At 41.4% G+C, this 19,614-nt stretch overlaps 1 protein-coding gene across 1 annotated transcript; it reads left to right on the forward strand.

The window, feature by feature from the left end:
* Window positions 1–8,362: 8,362 nt before the first annotated feature.
* LOC121381705 (uncharacterized protein DDB_G0271670-like) lies at window positions 8,363–9,415 on the forward strand (the record flags this gene model as incomplete). Its single annotated transcript, XM_041511050.1, has 1 exon — window positions 8,363–9,415. A coding segment is annotated over one exon (1,053 nt), but the record flags the coding sequence as incomplete, so codon positions are not given.
* Between the last annotated feature and the right edge of the window lie 10,199 nt (window positions 9,416–19,614).

A 19,614-nucleotide genomic window follows, 5' to 3' on the forward strand; every position in this document is an offset into this window, starting at 1 on the left:
CCATTGAAATAAATCTAGCCAACAATTTCAGCGAACATTGTAGCTGTTATAGGTCATACGAGTAAATCATTTATCGATTAGTTGAATCTTTACGTCTAAAGATCAACAAACGCATTATCCTGTCTTTATTTATTTATTATTATTAATAATGTAATAATATTGTAGTAGTACTACTACTACTACTACTACTACTACTACTACTACTACTACTACTACTACTACTACTACTACTACTACTACTACTAACTTATTAGTATTATTATTTAGGGATAATGGGGATAGCAGATTTGGCATAAACAAACATAATAAACAATGGTGACATCTAACAAGCACAGGCACCTCGAACCAAAAATAAAGAAAGAAGAAGTTTGATTTGTTTAACGACACTACTAGACTCTAGAGCACATTAATTAATTAATCATTGCCTATTGGATGTCAAACATTTGGTAATTCTAACACAAAATCATCACCTAATGCAGCAAGGGCTTTTTTATATGCACTTTCTCACAGACAGGAAAGCACATACCACACACCTCGAACAATAACCTTGGGTATAGGTAGAGGGTATAATAATGAATTAAGTTAGCTATCGAAGTCACACCGTTTGTATTAGGGTTAATTAAGTGAACGTAAGGCAAATAATATCGCCTCATAGGTATAAAACCGAACAGGATTATCTGTTTTAAAATGCTTGAAGAATAAAATGATTTTTGAGACGCTATAGCTTTAAATTCCTTAGGTATATATAATCAATGAGAAAATAAGTTTCATCCTCATCTTTGTTGTGTATGCTGTAATGTCACCATGGTTATCAGTGAATGCATCTCATCACAACTGTCTAAATATCCACTGAGACTTGTCTTGTGCAGGTTAAATTATATATAATTTTAATCCAGTCCAGGCGAAATAGGAAGATATATACATGCGCATGTATCGTTCTAGATTGTGGCAGTCTTCCCACAGAATATAGCACCCACCTGTGTTTCGTGAGAGTCTATAGTTTTGACTTTGTGAAATCTTCCTTTGGACTTTGTCTTGTGAAGAACTGATCGTGACAATGGTTTTATCGTTCAGATTCACGGGAACTACTATATACTGTCCTGTCTGTGGGATACTGCATAATATATAGATACTAACTGGTTACTATCTTAAGTTATCGGCTTTATCCTGCGAAGATCACAATAACATCAAATTTAACTATAGTACTTGTATTAGGGGTTTCTGTTTGTGGGTACCTGCACAGGTACACGGCGAAGGTTAGAATGGCGAATGCAGCGAGGCTCTACCGAGCTGCATTCGCCATTCGACCTGAGCAGGATAAAGCCGATTTCTTAAGACAGTAACCAGTTATTTCTTTTATCCTGCAATCCTACAAACATATTGGGAAGATCATTATTTATTCCAGTTTTGTGTACGCAAATCGAGTATTGTCATCCTGGAAAGACTTTTGCCGTATGACGTCATACAAGATACATTTTGTTACATTAAAAAAGCGTTTCTAAACTCTAATTCATAAATAAATATACAAGTTTTGTATTGTTATCGCAAAACTAAAAGTTATTTGTATTTAACAACAAATGATTTAAGAGTATGTTTATTGAAAATCTACTCTGAAATGCTCGAGTCGAGTCTGGCTTATGTCACGTGACCTGTGATTTTGGTCAGTGACCACAGATATAGATATTTATCTAGTCATCCAATCTTGCCAATGTATACAGTGATTGCTAGATATAAAAGTGTCCGAACTGCTAACGAATACAAAACGATTGGCCCATGGAGAGAGGCGACCATGGAGTTCCTCTCGAAATTTTTATCTCTGTGGTTTTTAGCTATATGTTCGATGTCATATAACTGTAATTAAAATGTGTTGAATAATGCGTTAAATAAAACACTAATTCTTTCTTTGTCTTTAAAAAAAATTAAAATGTTTTGGATACATATGACTGAATATGTTAGAGGTTCAGACCATACCTATATTAGTGTGATGGAAGTCACTATATATATATACACACACACACTGGTGTTCTCAAACATTTATATGCACATGTGTGCACGTACGTATATTTTAGTATCTAATGCTAAAGCCATTTAACTTTACAGACAAGCCGATCTTCGTGCCTATTTATACAGACACTTGAGAGACAATTTCAGGCAAAATTAAAGCTATCACCCTAGAATTCGTTTCCCTTCTCATAGGCGTATGGGCTCCCATACACACACTTGCAGTATAGCTAGTGACATTTCCTGTTAGTTCAGTTGACGAAGTACTGAACGCGTGCATAGAAGTCGATTGATCAATTACATTTCAAGTTAACATTTGGATTGATACAAGCAACTGAATGGATCTCTCTTATGAAAATAGGACATCCATGCACAAATATTACAATACGAACTAAAGAGTTATGTCCCTTATATTTACCAATCGATAAAACTGTTCTCTAAGTTGGCATTGTGTAATAACAACTAACCAATATAATGTCCCCTTTTTGCTGGATCTAGGAAATTTGTTTTAAACCAACGAAGGTATGGATTGGACGACATGTTAACAAGGGAAATAACTGAAAAGACATTTTCTTCACGTCAAAATAATTTCTGTAGCGGATAATTTTGAGGTTTAGAAGTATTCAATAAATAAATAGATTCCTTTGATTTTGTGTTGTAAGTACGACACTTTTTATGACATATCACAAGAGCTAAAAATGTTTTTATTTAATAGCAGCTTTCATTTGTGTGTGTCAATATAACACTCAAATCTACAATGAGATCCCTTTAATTGTAAAATCACGTGACAATGTACGGTTTAGTAAGCAATATAGTTTGATTTCGCGGTGTTTAGATTAGACCAATCTGATTAATTTGGCGGTCCGGGAACATGCCCCAGGAAATTCTGAAACCTAGAGGCTACGAAATAAATTTTTTCAGCCATTTCAGGAAGGTTATATTCTTAAAACGTATTTAAAAATAATAATAATAATAATAATAATAATATATACTCTTCAAAAAAAGAAACGCAAAAGGGTACAAATGAGTTATAACTCCGATTTTAAGTTTCCTACCGGTTCATGCTTTGTGAATATAAGGTCATTGCATGTCCCAAACACATTCCCACGGTTACATTCGATAAAACGCAGCTACTGTACAATAAAGTTCCAAAATGTGAATATTCGCAAAAACGCAGCCACGTGCAAACCATGTCACCACTGCACGTGCGTTGTCTGCACGTGCGTTGTCTGCACGTGCAACATGAACACCGACAGTATAAAAGTGCAGGGTGTTCGCTTGCCTGGCCTCTGTATCTGGCCGACAGTTGACAATCCAGGACATGCCACGTCTCAGTGAACCGCAGAGAAACAATGCCATCGGCCGACTAGACGCAGGCGAATCCAGAACGGCCGTTGCCAGGGCATTCCATGTGTCCCCAAGCACCATCTCCAGACTGTGGGACCGTTACCAGCAACATGGATCAACACGTGACCTCCCTAGATCCGGTCGACCACGGGTCACTACCCCCAGGCAGGACCGCTACATCCGGGTACGCCACCTTCGGGAACGATTGACTACTGCCACCTCCACAGCCGCAGCAATACCAGGTTTGCGCAGGATATCCGACCAGACCGTACGGAACCGCCTACGTGAGGTAGGAATTCGTGCCAGACGTCCAGTTCGAGGTGTCATCTTAACACCACAACACCGTCGACTCCGACTGCAGTGGTGCCAGATTCATCGACAATGGCCTCAACTGCGATGGAGACAGGTGTGGTTCAGTGACGAGTCCCGATTTCTGCTCCGACGTCATGATGGAAGATGTCGCGTGTATAGGCGTCGTGGTGAATGTTATGCGGCAAACTGCGTGCAGGAAGTGGACAGATTCGGCGGGGGTAGTGTCATGGTGTGGGCAGCCATCTCACACACTGGCAGAACTGACCTGGTCCATGTGCAGGGCAACCTGAATGCACAGGGCTACATTGACCAGATCCTCCGGCCACACATCGTTCCAGTTATGGCCAACGCCAACGCAGTGTTCCAACATGACAACGCCAGGCCTCACACAGCACGTCTCACAACGGCTTTCCTACAGAACAACAACATTAATGTCCTTCCTTGGCCATCGATATCACCGGATTTGAACCCAATTGAGCATCTATGGGACGAGTTGGACCGACGCCTCCGACAGCGACAACCACAGCCCCAAACCCTGCCCGAGCTGGCAGCAGCCTTGCAGGCCGAGTGGGCCACCATCCCCCGGGACGTCATCCGTACTCTGGTTGCTTCAATGGGCAGGCGGTGCCAGGCAGTTGTCAACACACGCGGAGGCCACACCCGGTATTGACTCCAGATGACCTTGATCTTGGTGGTGTGTCCTATCACTTACTCACAATGGACTAGAGTGAATTGTGAACAATCCTGCAACATTTGGTAATTATCGGACTCACCATTCAATAATTAAATCAATTCTCCAAATGTTACGACAATGTGGTTTTGCGTTTCTTCTTTTGAAGAGTATATATATATATATATATGATCTGATGCCACAGACCTTAAGTTCGATTATTCCCGAATTAAATCATGACATTAAACTTACATGTTGTTAACCGGTATCGACACTAGAGAAGAACCCGACGCCCCTATGAGAAAAAAGTGTGTGGAGACGTGACTCGACTGTCACGCTAATGTTTAGTGGTCATATGACGCACATCTCTAGCGTTATTCTCACATATAGAATATAACGCTAGAGGACACTCGAGCTCGTTGAGCATTGGATGAGGCTCAGTTGTAGAACGCAGGATCAATTATCATCTATGGACTCAGGTTTTCCCCCGTTCCAACCAGTGTCACACGAACGATACCTTAGCAGGCTGTGGCATGTGCTGTCCTGCTTGTGTGAAAATTAATATAATTTATCCCTTGCTGTTTTGTCGGTAGGAGTAGCCTTTGTGGCGGCATGGAATTTCCTCCCAAATGTATTTCTCTCTATAAACCCCTGGGATCGATCTCCGTCGGTGGGCCCATTGGGCTATTTCTCAATCCAGCCAGTGCACCATGACTGGTATATCAAAGGCCGTGGCATGTACTACCCTGTCTGTGGGATGGTGCATATAAAAGATCCCTTGCTGCTAATCGAACGGGGTAGCCCATGGAGTGGCGACAGCGGGTTTCCTCTCTCAATATCTGTGTGGTCCTTAACCATATGTCTGACGCCATATAACCGTAAATGAAATATGTTGAGTGCGTTGTTAAATACAACATTTCTTTTCTTTTTTTCTCTATAAACCCAATAACCAATGTTTGTTTCGTGCTGGGGTGTCGTTAAACAGTCATTCATTCATTCATTCATTCATTTATTATCTCATATATGAGCATATATAGTAACGATAATTATTTAATTGTGATAAAATCGAAATACCTATATATATATATATGCTTCTAAAACATTTTGTCAGTACTTAAATGTATATATACTTACATTAGATCCATGAAATGAACACATTAACATTTCAAAAGAATAACACAAATGACATTCAAGTCACATGTCCAGTAATCACAAATGTACACAATATAAGTTCAACAACAACAACAACAACAACAACAAAAGAATGTCCTAAGCGAATAGTCCTCCTTGTTCTTCATACTTACCTTTTTATGACACCCAATACCGATGTTTATTTTTTTATGTCGGGGTGTCGTTAAACATTAATTAATTCATTGTTCTTCCCATTATTTGTTTTGAAGAGTCATGATGTATGCTTCGGCCTGGCGCCGCAAGTTAAGTTGCTCCATAAATGGCCGATCCTCTGCCACATGTAACACTGAAAGTGCCTCCCTGCCACACCGGATGGAGTCATCGAGGGCTGGTCTGGACAGGGGGATGTCTGCTGCTGTTGGCCAGGAGGAGGGTGACTTTTCCAGGCGCCTCCGTAGCTGATCCATCACCTGTCTTGGTCGCTGAATCTCCATCTGGGCACTATCATAGGCCACCTCCCACTGATTACACAGGTCAGCCGGATAAATCTTCCTCAGCTCTGAGACTGGAATGGATATAGCTGTTTCCCCATGTATCTCTGCTGGGCGTGGTACAGCTAAAACAGTGGAGTTGGGATCAGGTTTCACGATGATGCTGACAGGTCTCTCGTTTTTTTTTTATCTCCCTTCCTTGAGGGTCTTTATAGCAGCAGCAGCCTTAGGGCGAAACACCAGGTGTCCCGGATAAAAAAAACACAGGTTCTCGACTACTGTGGTTCTGTCTCTCCTGCACTTTTGCATGGGATTTGTATACCCCGGCAGCCAATATGTACTGTTGTATAGTGATGGGTCAAGTCCTCAAAACGGTTATATGTGGACTTGCACTCCCTTACGGGGCAGAAGAAGGTGGTCAGTTTCTGAGTATGCCGCATTAGCCAATGTCTTTCGAAAGCATGGAACTTTAGGAATATCTCCTTCTCAGGGCAGGCTGGGTAATCAATGCCACTCCTGAAGGTGACCTCCTTCAAGATAGGTACTGGGTTAGACAAGTCGTTTTGGTCCTCTTAAACGTGATCCAAACTCATATTCTTGTCTTGGAGATCTAGGACATCTTCTGGGCGAAGATCAGTTGCCCATTGAATTTCAATCATTTGAATTTGTTTAATATACTGACACACAATGAAAACGCAAAACAGATATTTTTCAATATTTTGTTGTGATTAATGAAAAATATATTTATTGGACTTAAAATAACAATTTATGAGAGGAAGCCATTGATTGGTACTTTTGTCTGGGTTTTAATCCTGGTTTTGTTCTCGTTACACATACAATAGCAGAAACACACAAAATGGTGTGAAATGCGTTCACTGCATGCTCAATCATGCTGCATGGAATGCACGTGAAATGCCAGTATGTGGACACATAAAATTCACGTAACGGTGTCATATTCCTCATCACATTAAGAATGCCACGACTCCGAGAAGAACAAAGGGAGCGAGCGTTGGGCATGGTTCAAGGGGGGACTTAGCAAAGCCAAGTTGCTAGGACCTTCAGAGTCCATCCATCAACTATTGGACGACTTGTTGAACGTCATCAACAGACCGGGAGTGTCCGTGATCGACCTCGACCTGGTCAACGTCCCGTTACGACCCCACGCCAAGATCGGCAGATTCGACGACACCGCCCCCGTGACCGGTTCAGAACTGCGACGATGACAGCAAGCAACACGATAGGACGTTATGGAAGGCATATCTATCCGATGACGGTCATCCGTTGACTCAGAACGGCTGGACTCAGATGCAGACGCCCGTACAACAGTAACATCATGACACCGCGACATCGTGCTGCGAGACTAGTTTGCTCTCCAGAATGGTAATCACCCACCAGCCTTTTACCGGAGCACTGTTTTCTCAGATGAGTCCCGTTTCTCTGTCTCCTTTGCCGATGGAAGAGCACGTGTGTACAGGAGACCCCATGAACGGTACGCTGACGGATGTGTAAGGGAACGTGATCGGTTTGGCGGCGGTTGTCTGATGGTATGGGGGGCAATCCACTGTGATTTCAGGAGTGATCTTATCATTGTCCACAATGCCCTTACAGCCCAGCGTTATGTTGACGTTATTCTAAGACCAGTTCTCCAGCCACTTTTGCGCCGTCACCGAAGACCAGCAGGTCCCCTTCTGTTTCAACAAGACAATGCCCGTCCACATACTGCAAGAATTACCCAGGCATTCCTGCAACCAGCCGGTATCACCGTTATGAACTGGCCCGCCGTTTCACCGGATTTGAACCCAATTGAACACATGTGGGATGAATTAGGACGTCGTGTACGTCACCGCCAACCACCACCGCGTAACGTCGCTGAGCTTGCACAGGCGTTGCAGGAGGAGTGGAGGAACATTCCTGTGGCTTATTTGAGATGTTCGTGCCAATCTTTTCCCCGTCGTCTTCACGCATGCTCACGGGCCAATGGTGGACACACCAGATACTGACCTTGATGGGGGGGGGGGGGGGGGGGGGGGACTTTTCGATTACGAATGCAACTCGATTACTGATGATAACTGGCCATGTTTCAATGTGAATGTATCTCATGAATACCAGTCATTAATGTCATATTACATTATCCATCAATTCATTAATAGTTTGTCATTGTTTGCAATGAAAAGTTGTTTTTGCGTTTTCATTGTGTGTCAGTATATATTTTCAATATATATATATATATATATAGATATTATGAAATATAGAGACTATACCTTGAATTACATGCCCATCAAATGGTGGTGGTGGTGATGGTGATAGTGGTGGTAGTGGTGGTGGTGGTGGTAGTAGTTGTATTAGTGGTAGCGATAGTAGTAGTAGTAGTAGTAGTATTAGTGGTAGCGGTAGTAGTAGTAGTAATGATAGTAGTAGTAGTAGCAGTAGAAGTAGCAGTAGCAGAAGTAGCAGCAGCAGCAGTAGCAGCAGTAGTAGTAGTAGCAGTAGTAGCAGTAGCAGCAGCAGTATCAGTAGTAGTAGTAGCAGCAGCAGTAGTAGTAGTAGTAGCAATAGCAGCAGCAGTAGTAGCAGTAGTAGTAGTAGAAGCAGCAGCAGTAGTAGCAGTAGCAGCAGCAGCAGTAGTAGCAGTAGTAGCAGTAGCAGTAGCAGTAGCAGCAGCAGCAGCAGCAGCAGCAGCAGTAGCAACAGCAACAGCAGCAGCAGTAGCAGTAGCAGCAGTAGCGACAGTAGCAGTAGCGGCAGCAGTAGCAGTAGTAGTAGTAGCAATAGTACCTGCAGTAGTAGTAGTAGTAATAGTAGTAGTAGTAACAGCAGTAGCAGTAGTAATAGCAGTAGCAGTAGTAATAGCAGTAGCAGTAGCAGTAGTAGTAGCAGCAACAGTAGCAGCAGCAGTAGCGGTAGCGGCAGAAGCAACAGTAGTAGTAGTATCAGCAGCAGCAGCATCATCAGCAGTAGTAGCAGCAGTAGTAGCAGCAGCAGCAGTAGCAGTAGTAGTAGTAGTAGCAGTAGCAGTAGTAGTAGCAGTAGCAGCAGCAGTATCAGTAGTAGTAGTAGCAGTAGCAGTAGTAGTAGTAGTAGCAGTAGCAGTAGTAGCAGCAGTAGCAGTAGCAGCAGCAGTATCAGTAGTAGTAGTAGCAGCAGTAGTAGTAGTAGTAGTAGCAATAGCAGCAGCAGCAGCAGCAGTAGTAGCAGCAGTAGTAGCAGCAGCAGCAGTAGCAGTAGCAGTAGTAGTAGTAGTAGCAGTAGCAGTAGTAGTAGCAGTAGCAGTAGTAGTAGTAGTAGCAGTAGTAGTAGCAGTAGTAGTAGCAGCAGCAGTAGTAGAAGTAGTGGCAGAAGCAGCAGCAGTTGTAGTAGTAGTAGCAGCAGCAGCAGCAACAGTAGTAGAAGTAGTAGTAGCAGCAGTAGCAATAGTAGTAGTAGTAGTAGTAGTAGTAGTAGCAGCAGCAGTGTATTATTATAAGTAAAAGTAGTAGAATATTATTTTTATTATTATCATTAGTAGTACTTTATCATCATCATTATCATCATTTTCATCTGATCATCACCATCATCATCATTTATATTATGTTATTATTATTATTATTTTCAGCATTCAGAAAAGCAGATGTATTGGCCATCTTTGTAAAGTGTTCACCTCCACCATGAAGTTGACTTGTTTGAAGATATCAGTTATTTCCTGGGCGCCGTGTGCTTTTGTGCACTAAGCGAATTGATTCCAGGTTTTTCTTTCAAAAGAGCCTATGTCATACATTAATTTACGACTTTTTGATATACTGTTGCATTGTCTAAACTATATAGACTGTCAAAAAAGAAACGCATAGGCGACATATTCATAGAATTATCTCTTTAATACAAAGTGGCATAATTTCGTTATTTATAATCGTATTACAGTAAATATTGACATGAGTATGTGACATCTCCTTGGCATATACTGAATGAGTCTCTGAATCCAGGCACGTGGAATCCTAGCCCATTCTTCCTGCAGTGCATGTGACAGTTGCGGAAGCGTCTGAGACTCCGGGTCACGCTGGCGAACACGTCTGTTCAGTTCGTACCATAGATGTTCAATGGGGGTTGAGATCTGGCGATCTTGATGGCCATGGCAGCACATTAATGTTCTCATTCTGTAGGAAATCCATTGTTACACGTGTCGTATGCGGCCTGGCATTGTCCTGCTGAAAGAGCTCTCTCTGTCGATCCAAAATGGGAAGCATGATTGTGACGGCGAAGAATTTCATCCCGGTAGCGTACAGATGTCAGGTTACCTTGTACGAACACAAGTTCACTTCTGCCGGTGTATGAGATGGCTCCCCATATCATGACACTCCTTCCACCGAATCTGTCAACTTAGGCGACACAGTTGTTGGCAAAACGTTCATTGCGGCGTCTGTAAACACGTTGTCGTCCATCACGTCGCTGTAGAAGGAAACGGGACTCGTCGCTGAACCATACGCGCCGCCAGTTTCTCAAGTTCCACCCCTGTACATTCGTGTACCAGCGAACACGTAAATGTCGATGTTGACGTCGCAGGACGGGGCCAACATATAGTCTCCTAGCCCGTAAACCAGCTTCTCGAAGTCGGTTCCGAATGGTTTGTGCAGACACCCTTCTCAAACCAGGTATGCGTTCGGTGACGCAAGTGCAGAACCCAGATGTAGCGATCTTGTGCTGAAGTTGTTATACGAGGTTTTCCACTTCTGGGCCGGTCTTCAGCTGATTGAAACTGCTGGTACCTGTCCCAGAGACATGAAATGGTGCTCCGATGGACGTTCATGTGGTGTGCGACTGCTGACTGCGATTTACCTAACTGGAGGCGGTCTATTGCAATGTTTCGATTCGGCAGGCTTAGTCTTGGCATCTTGTAACTCGTCTACGTCGAAATGGAAATGAGGCATCATTGCAAGCATTGCAGCTTTAAATACCCATCACTACCCCAATCTTTTCCCCGAGTTTCACGTGCATTCGCCAAAATCTGATCATTTCACGCCGATTTCCTGCAATAGTCGCACAACGTGCCACAACGTGCGTTAAAGTTAGTCTCTAGTTACCATATTATAACATTATGTACAAATATTAAATACAAGCTCATATGCACTTTTAAAAAACTCGTGTGTGTTTGTTATGAACGGAAATCGTCAAAATCATACACTCGATTCGTCGCCTGTGCCGCCATTGCTCGGCAAAGCACAAACGACAGCCTGTTGTCAGTTTCAGTTGACACGTGCGTTTGCGGATTTGAAATTGTAGGGTTCGTCTCAAAAAATTAAATGAGAAATCTTGCGCTGTACGAAGAACGTTCGGTTGAGGATACGGTACTAGAGTCTTTCGTTAAAACCGGTTTGATAGTGACAACGTATTATCGACAATCGTACCTTCCTATTTCAGAATTAATCTTTTATAAAATGTTAGTAGAACTTTCAAAGTTTAGTTTGTATGCTAGTAACACATTGTATAATATTTTAAAATAAAATATACTAAAGTAGACAATGAACGTTTTCACTTCTTAATTTTACGTGTGTTAAAATCGACAAATTTGGGGTATTTGGGGTCAAAACCCTTACCTGCCCAAGCTAAAACAAACTGAAATATATTTTCTGGAGGAAGCATGGCCCCATATAAACTTCGCTTAATACAGTAGTAGTAGCAGCAGCAGTAGTAGAAGTAGTGGCAGAAGCAGCAGCAGTTGTAGTAGTAGTAGCAGCAGCAGCAGCAACAGTAGTAGAAGTAGTAGTAGCAGCAGTAGCAATAGTAGTAGTAGTAGTAGTAGTAGTAGTAGTAGCAGCAGCAGTGTATTATTATAAGTAAAAGTAGTAGAATATTATTTTTATTATTATCATTAGTAGTACTTTATCATCATCATTATCATCATTTTCATCTGATCATCACCATCATCATCATTTATATTATGTTATTATTATTATTATTTTCAGCATTCAGAAAAGCAGATGTATTGGCCATCTTTGTAAAGTGTTCACCTCCACCATGAAGTTGACTTGTTTGAAGATATCAGTTATTTCCTGGGCGCCGTGTGCTTTTGTGCACTAAGCGAATTGATTCCAGGTTTTTCTTTCAAAAGAGCCTATGTCATACATTAATTTACGACTTTTTGATATACTGTTGCATTGTCTAAACTATATAGACTGTCAAAAAAGAAACGCATAGGCGACATATTCATAGAATTATCTCTTTAATACAAAGTGGCATAATTTCGTTATTTATAATCGTATTACAGTAAATATTGACATGAGTATGTGACATCTCCTTGGCATATACTGAATGAGTCTCTGAATCCAGGCACGTGGAATCCTAGCCCATTCTTCCTGCAGTGCATGTGACAGTTGCGGAAGCGTCTGAGACTCCGGGTCACGCTGGCGAACACGTCTGTTCAGTTCGTACCATAGATGTTCAATGGGGGTTGAGATCTGGCGATCTTGATGGCCATGGCAGCACATTAATGTTCTCATTCTGTAGGAAATCCATTGTTACACGTGTCGTATGCGGCCTGGCATTGTCCTGCTGAAAGAGCTCTCTCTGTCGATCCAAAATGGGAAGCATGATTGTGACGGCGAAGAATTTCATCCCGGTAGCGTACAGATGTCAGGTTACCTTGTACGAACACAAGTTCACTTCTGCCGGTGTATGAGATGGCTCCCCATATCATGACACTCCTTCCACCGAATCTGTCAACTTAGGCGACACAGTTGTTGGCAAAACGTTCATTGCGGCGTCTGTAAACACGTTGTCGTCCATCACGTCGCTGTAGAAGGAAACGGGACTCGTCGCTGAACCATACGCGCCGCCAGTTTCTCAAGTTCCACCCCTGTACATTCGTGTACCAGCGAACACGTAAATGTCGATGTTGACGTCGCAGGACGGGGCCAACATATAGTCTCCTAGCCCGTAAACCAGCTTCTCGAAGTCGGTTCCGAATGGTTTGTGCAGACACCCTTCTCAAACCAGGTATGCGTTCGGTGACGCAAGTGCAGAACCCAGATGTAGCGATCTTGTGCTGAAGTTGTTATACGAGGTTTTCCACTTCTGGGCCGGTCTTCAGCTGATTGAAACTGCTGGTACCTGTCCCAGAGACATGAAATGGTGCTCCGATGGACGTTCATGTGGTGTGCGACTGCTGACTGCGATTTACCTAACTGGAGGCGGTCTATTGCAATGTTTCGATTCGGCAGGCTTAATCTTGGCATCTTGTAACTCGTCTACGTCGAAATGGAAATGAGGCATCATTGCAAGCATTGCAGCTTTAAATACCCATCACTACCCCAATCTTTTCCCCGAGTTTCACGTGCATTCGCCAAAATCTGATCATTTCACGCCGATTTCCTGCAATAGTCGCACAACGTGCCACAACGTGCGTTAAAGTTAGTCTCTAGTTACCATATTATAACATTATGTACAAATATTAAATACAAGCTCATATGCACTTTTAAAAAACTCGTGTGTGTTTGTTATGAACGGAAATCGTCAAAATCATACACTCGATTCGTCGCCTGTGCCGCCATTGCTCGGCAAAGCACAAACGACAGCCTGTTGTCAGTTTCAGTTGACACGTGCGTTTGCGGATTTGAAATTGTAGGGTTCGTCTCAAAAAATTAAATGAGAAATCTTGCGCTGTACGAAGAACGTTCGGTTGAGGATACGGTACTAGAGTCTTTCGTTAAAACCGGTTTGATAGTGACAACGTATTATCGACAATCGTACCTTCCTATTTCAGAATTAATCTTTTATAAAATGTTAGTAGAACTTTCAAAGTTTAGTTTGTATGCTAGTAACACATTGTATAATATTTTAAAATAAAATATACTAAAGTAGACAATGAACGTTTTCACTTCTTAATTTTACGTGTGTTAAAATCGACAAATTTGGGGTATTTGGGGTCAAAACCCTTACCTGCCCAAGCTAAAACAAACTGAAATATATTTTCTGGAGGAAGCATGGCCCCATATAAACTTCGCTTAATACAGTCTATAACCCCAAACCCCGCTGAAATCCCTGCACACGCGCCTAGGCAACCCACTACATTTATATGTACCATCCCACAAACAGGATATCACATGCCATGGCCTTTTATATACCAGTCATGGCGCACTGGCTGGAACGAGCTCGCCGATGAGGGATCGATCCTAGACCGACCGCACATTTCCAAAAAACCCACCTTTTTAGGTCTAAGTAATGAACAGAAATAACATATAGTCTTGATAAATATTACTTAAATGGAATACAACACCCTCTTCGTCTACCCCTAGAGTGTTACGTAATTATTAACACCCTCTTACATGTAACGCGTATGCCAACCGCTTGCCACTGTAAAAAATTCAATGCAAATCCCCCACCAACCCCTGGAAAGATGTTGTACCATACCTCTATAGATATAAATATGTTTTGGAGATATGAGACGACCCCTCAATTAAGACAGTTCAATTTGTTAAAAATCACGTAAGAAGCTCAGCGCCTGCGCAAATCACGTAAAGTCCCAGTTCTACTGGCGTCCCGCTAAATGAAGAAAATCAAAGCTGGGCATTGCGTTTGTAGTTGACCTAGATAATGTTGATAACCGAACTATAACGATGTGGTGTACCTTTTATGTACCAAACAGAACTGGATCATGTATTCTAAATGCTTAAATAATAAAAAATATTCCAGGGACTGCAGCTTTAAATTTGTTTTAGAGTGCATTTGGGCATGCTGTCCCATTCCAGGAACATTAACAAACATGGTCATTCAGCAACATTGTACAAAAAAACCCGATATTTTGTAAAGCAAACACTTTTCTTCTTTCCCTATCACCGTTTCTTTTTTGACAGAGTATATATACTAGTATTCATTGCGTTTAAATATGCTTTAAATACTAGAAGTAGTCGTCATAATATTGCTATAAGATTTTCTTTTTAACTGTATTGTATTATAATTAAATACATACCTTGTTTGTAAAATAAAAAATAAATTTAAATAATAAAATGATTGTTAATACACAGCCTTTAATTATGTGCTTAACAATTTTGTACTGTGTGGCAACTATTGGATTTTAGACTGTAAAACATAAACAAAGTCTAGTGTTTAACGACACTACTAAAACACATTGGTTTATTAATCATGGACTATATGTCAAACATTTGGTAATTTTGACTGATAGTATTAGAGAGGAAACTCGCTACATTTTATTATTAGTAGCAAGATATTGTTATATGCACCATCTCACAGACAGGATAGCACATACCACGGTCTTTGAAATACTAGTCGTGGTGCATTGGCTAGAACGAGAAATAACCCAACAAGTCCACCGACGGGAATTGATCCTAAACTAATCGCACCTGGGGCGAGCGCGCTACCACTGAGCTATGTCCTGCTCCCACCCACCGACAAACCAATGTCTAATTATAGGAAAACCCAATTTTATGGATTATTTTAGAAAAGATGAAGCACTAATGTTTCATCTTGATTTATAAGTTTGCAGAGTTCGTACGGTCTTTGAAGGTCTTTGGAAGTTTGGGGAAAATGACCTTCCATTTTCATGGCCTTGAAAGTCTGTGAAAAATGAATAAATCCAATGAGGTCTTTGAAAGTTTGTGAATTTTGAAATCAGAAGTTTGTATGAACCCTGAGTTTGGTATTTTACCGAAATGACAAATGTAAAAAGAGATTTGTCTTACTAATAAGGGAGGTAATTGTCTTTTACTTCACTTTCAAACCAGAGTTATGCCCCTGTTTACTTTGTTCTCAGCTTTTATTCATTATTGTTTCGCCTTGAGGAAGTCAAAAGGTGGAGGTTCGTGTGCGGGTGGTGGGGCTGTCCAATCCTTCCCTGCTCCAAGATAAAAAAGAAATAAAAAATTCAACATATTCTCCAAGTAGGCATGACTCGATTCCTCCTAAAACTTCGTTCACCACAGTCACCTACCAAAAATATATCTTTCGGGGGACCGAACTACTTTTACACTAGTTATGATCAGCAAAGGAATGGTGTGTTGTTAAATGTTACTCACTAACTTACTTTTTATTTGATTTCCATTTGATGGTTTTCATTTTTATAAAAACGTTTTGAAGACAATTTTTGTTTTAAAAATAATAGAAAAATTGTTGTTATTTAAGAACTATTTTATTTTGGTAAATATATATTGTAGGCGGTAAAGCATTCAACACGTGTGAGCCTAATATCCTTGATACTCGTAAAAGTAAAGTTGTGGTAAAATGGTTAATAGCATTACTTTTTTGAAATGTATAGGAATGCAGGATGAATGAAATAACTGGTTACTGTCTCAAGAGTCGCTGGGTGGAGCCTCGTGGCATTCGCCATTCGTCATTCTAACTTTCGCAGGATAAATCCGATATGTTTAAGACAATAACTGGTTAGTTTCCGTAAAGCATCGCTGTTAAAACTGATGTGTGTGTGTGTGTGTGTCTGTGTGTGCGTGCGTGTGCGTATGTGTGTGCGTGTGTATGTCTCAGTCTGTGTGTGAGAGTGTGTGTCTGTGTGTGCGTGCGTGTGTGTGCGTGCACGCGTGTCTGTGTGTGCGTGTGTGTGTGTTTTGTGTGTATGTGTTTGTGTGTATGTTGGGTTTGGAATCCCAGCGACCACTCCAACTCACAATTCATCTGAGACGTGTAGGCCCACTTCACTCATTATCCATTAATCTTTGTTATGGACAAACAGCCCGACTAGTTGATGTATGTGCTCCAAAAGTGTTCCTCAGCATTAACTGAAGCTCATAAAAACAGGCTAAAATGGATGTATTGTCAGTCTTTTTATTCACTCTAGATTCTAGACGAAGAAACACCTGAAGAAAGAGAGAGAGAAAACAACCAGAAAATAAAACTGACTGCACGCAAAGACACCATTAGACAGAAGGCCACTTCAGACAGTCGTTGTCGATTGTATGGTTAGAACGTTTTGTGTAAAATATCAATCGACTATTGATATACTAGTGATACAGAACAATGTTCCCCAAACAACGCGGTCATAGTAAGCTTAACTAAAGTGATCTGAGAAATCGAAGAGTACAAATGGCGCTTCCCTCAGAAAACATGTTACTTCGACTCAGTCAGACCAAAGGCTTTGTCAAAAGGTCTTGTGTGTCAGTCCCAACGTGTATTGTGTTGACACACGTTATTATAAAAAAAATTCGTATCACAGTTCTAACAATGCATATCGATAGAGTCGCTTTAAAAGCCATTAGCACTGTCGTCGGGGTGACATGAACATATTAAAAAGCTACTTAAAGTAAACAAATCCTACACCACGTAGCACTAGGTAATGATATTTTGACAGTGGGCGAGGAAAGACCATAATCGATTTCGTGTAGTATGAAAGGTTGTCTCGTCCTTTACTGAAGGGATTTCGACCTCGAAATGAAAGTCTGTTTCCCCCGAACAAATTCACGATAATATGTACTCACCAGTAATACACCAATACAGGATACAGTTTAATACGTGTGTAACAGAAGCCATAACATCAGAACTCGACGTTAAGAAAAATCGAGGAGAATGATTAATTGCTCCCCTAACTGGTATAATATAAATTCACTTGCTGAGAGGACTATAATTCTTAAACAAGTAATAAGGTTAAAGAGTGATAGCTCTTATTAAACGTTGATGTCTGAAATATTAATGAAAATTTCGAATCCTGCATTTGCATAATTATTCGGTATCATCTCTACATAAGACAGAGTTCAAAGGAAGTTATGACTGAGTCGTGAGGTCATGAATCATTGTTAGATGCTTTGTCTGTTCAAGGAGAGTTGTCAGGGCATACGTTCAACCGGCTTACTCCCATTTGGTCGAATTCCCAATTGGTCAAACTGCTAAAACAACAATAGATATGGTTCAATGGTCTTACTGACATGCATGTTGTTACGAATGTCTGTAATGAATTTTTAAAAAAGTCCCCATCTTAAAATATTCATTCTTTCAAGTACACATACAAGTAGAAATGCCCACTTAAGCAGCAGTTTCGTTCAGAATGTTACACTCTCAATGTCATAATCACTGCAGCTTCATAAGGTGACCAATGGCCATGTTCATTACATACACAGGTAATCAGGTAGTGGTTATATAACAGACGAGTACTTATTTTTCGACCAATTAGCATTTTGACCAACTGGGAATTCGACCAAATGGAACGATACCGTCCAACCAGCCGGTTTTTGCTAAACGTTTGCAAACTATTTTGACAAGTTCCTGAAGTGGCCATTCGGTTCGATGTGCTGCGTTAAAACCAGTCTAGCAAACGTTAGCGACAAACGGCAGACTGAACTTACCTCTCGTCTTTACTATGATATAGGGTGTCCACTCCATCTGTAGGAAGCTGCCGCTTCTAAAGCTTGCGCCCATAGTTTTCAAAAACCTTCCATACAACAAAGACACATCTAAAAATTCCCAAACGGAGGTGCATGGAATAATATTTTAAACAAGAAACTGCCCGTATTTGACAGAACTATTATTAAAATGATTTAGAGGAAGAAACCTTTTGGAACATTTTACGGCTTTTCTAACAGCGCCGTTTATGAACCTTATTAAATGACGATGCCTACAATGCCTTGCATGTCTGCTCATACCATCATTTGATGCGTTTCTGTCATTGTAATCTGAACGACAAAACCATTAGCGTATTTAAGTTCATATCTCTGTACAAGACTAAGTACAAGACCATTTTGACAAGATCGTGGTTACTTCGATGAATCACTGCCAGGTTCTTCGTCTATAGGTCGACCACTTCCCCAGGATGATACACTCCTGACCTGGACGAAGGAGCCGGCGCGGGTCAACACCTGCGCCCATGACAGGCGTGTGCTACAACAGATTGCTATGAATGTGCACGTTAAACCCTATGATCTTACCTGACTTGAATGATACACCGCTTCTAATTTGTCTGTAGGTGGATTGCAACTGCCACGTCTGGTTATATACAAGTCTCAACCTGCACAAAACAGAGCTGGTGAGAGGGTGGGACGTAGCCTAGCGGTAAAGCGCTCGCCTAATGCCCCGCCGGTGGGCCTTTAGGATATTTCTCGTTCCAACCAGTACACCACAACTGGTGTATCAAAGGCCGTGGTATGTGTTATTATGTCTGTGGGATGGTGCATATAAAAGATCCCTTGCTACTAATGAAAATATGGAGCGGGTTTCCTCTCTGAGAGTAAATCAATGTGCTCCAGTGGTGTTCTTAAACACTGTGGCGACTCTGTTTACACGGCGTGCAAGTGCATTACAGTTCGTCATCTCCGCGTTATTTAAGCAAAGATTGTGTGTAAACTTGATCGATGAATCTGTAGTTATTCGTCACAGATAAATTTAAAACTAGTAAAATGTAGCACGCGCAACTTTGTGAATGCCCCTTTAATGGCAGATTATTTGCAGTTAATAATAGAGAGTAGCCTCTGTGGAGGAGTGGGATTCTCTCAGTCTGTAGACCAACTGTCGCGAGTACCTTACGTCTGCCACCTGTTGTATATACAGAACCGCTGATTAAACGATGTTCTGAGGTTAAGAAAACATTACTTTCCTTAACACTAGTTCCGTGATGGTATGGGATTACGCCGATCGGTCTCGGTGGCACAGTGGTTAAGCCACCGAACTACAGGATGGTAGGTACAAGGTTCACAGTCCGGTACCGGCTCCAACCCAGAGCGAGCTCTTAAAGGCTCGATGGGT

This window comes from Gigantopelta aegis, chromosome 9, assembly GCF_016097555.1.
Source record: "Gigantopelta aegis isolate Gae_Host chromosome 9, Gae_host_genome, whole genome shotgun sequence".
NCBI classification, from domain to species: domain Eukaryota; kingdom Metazoa; phylum Mollusca; class Gastropoda; order Neomphalida; family Peltospiridae; genus Gigantopelta; species Gigantopelta aegis.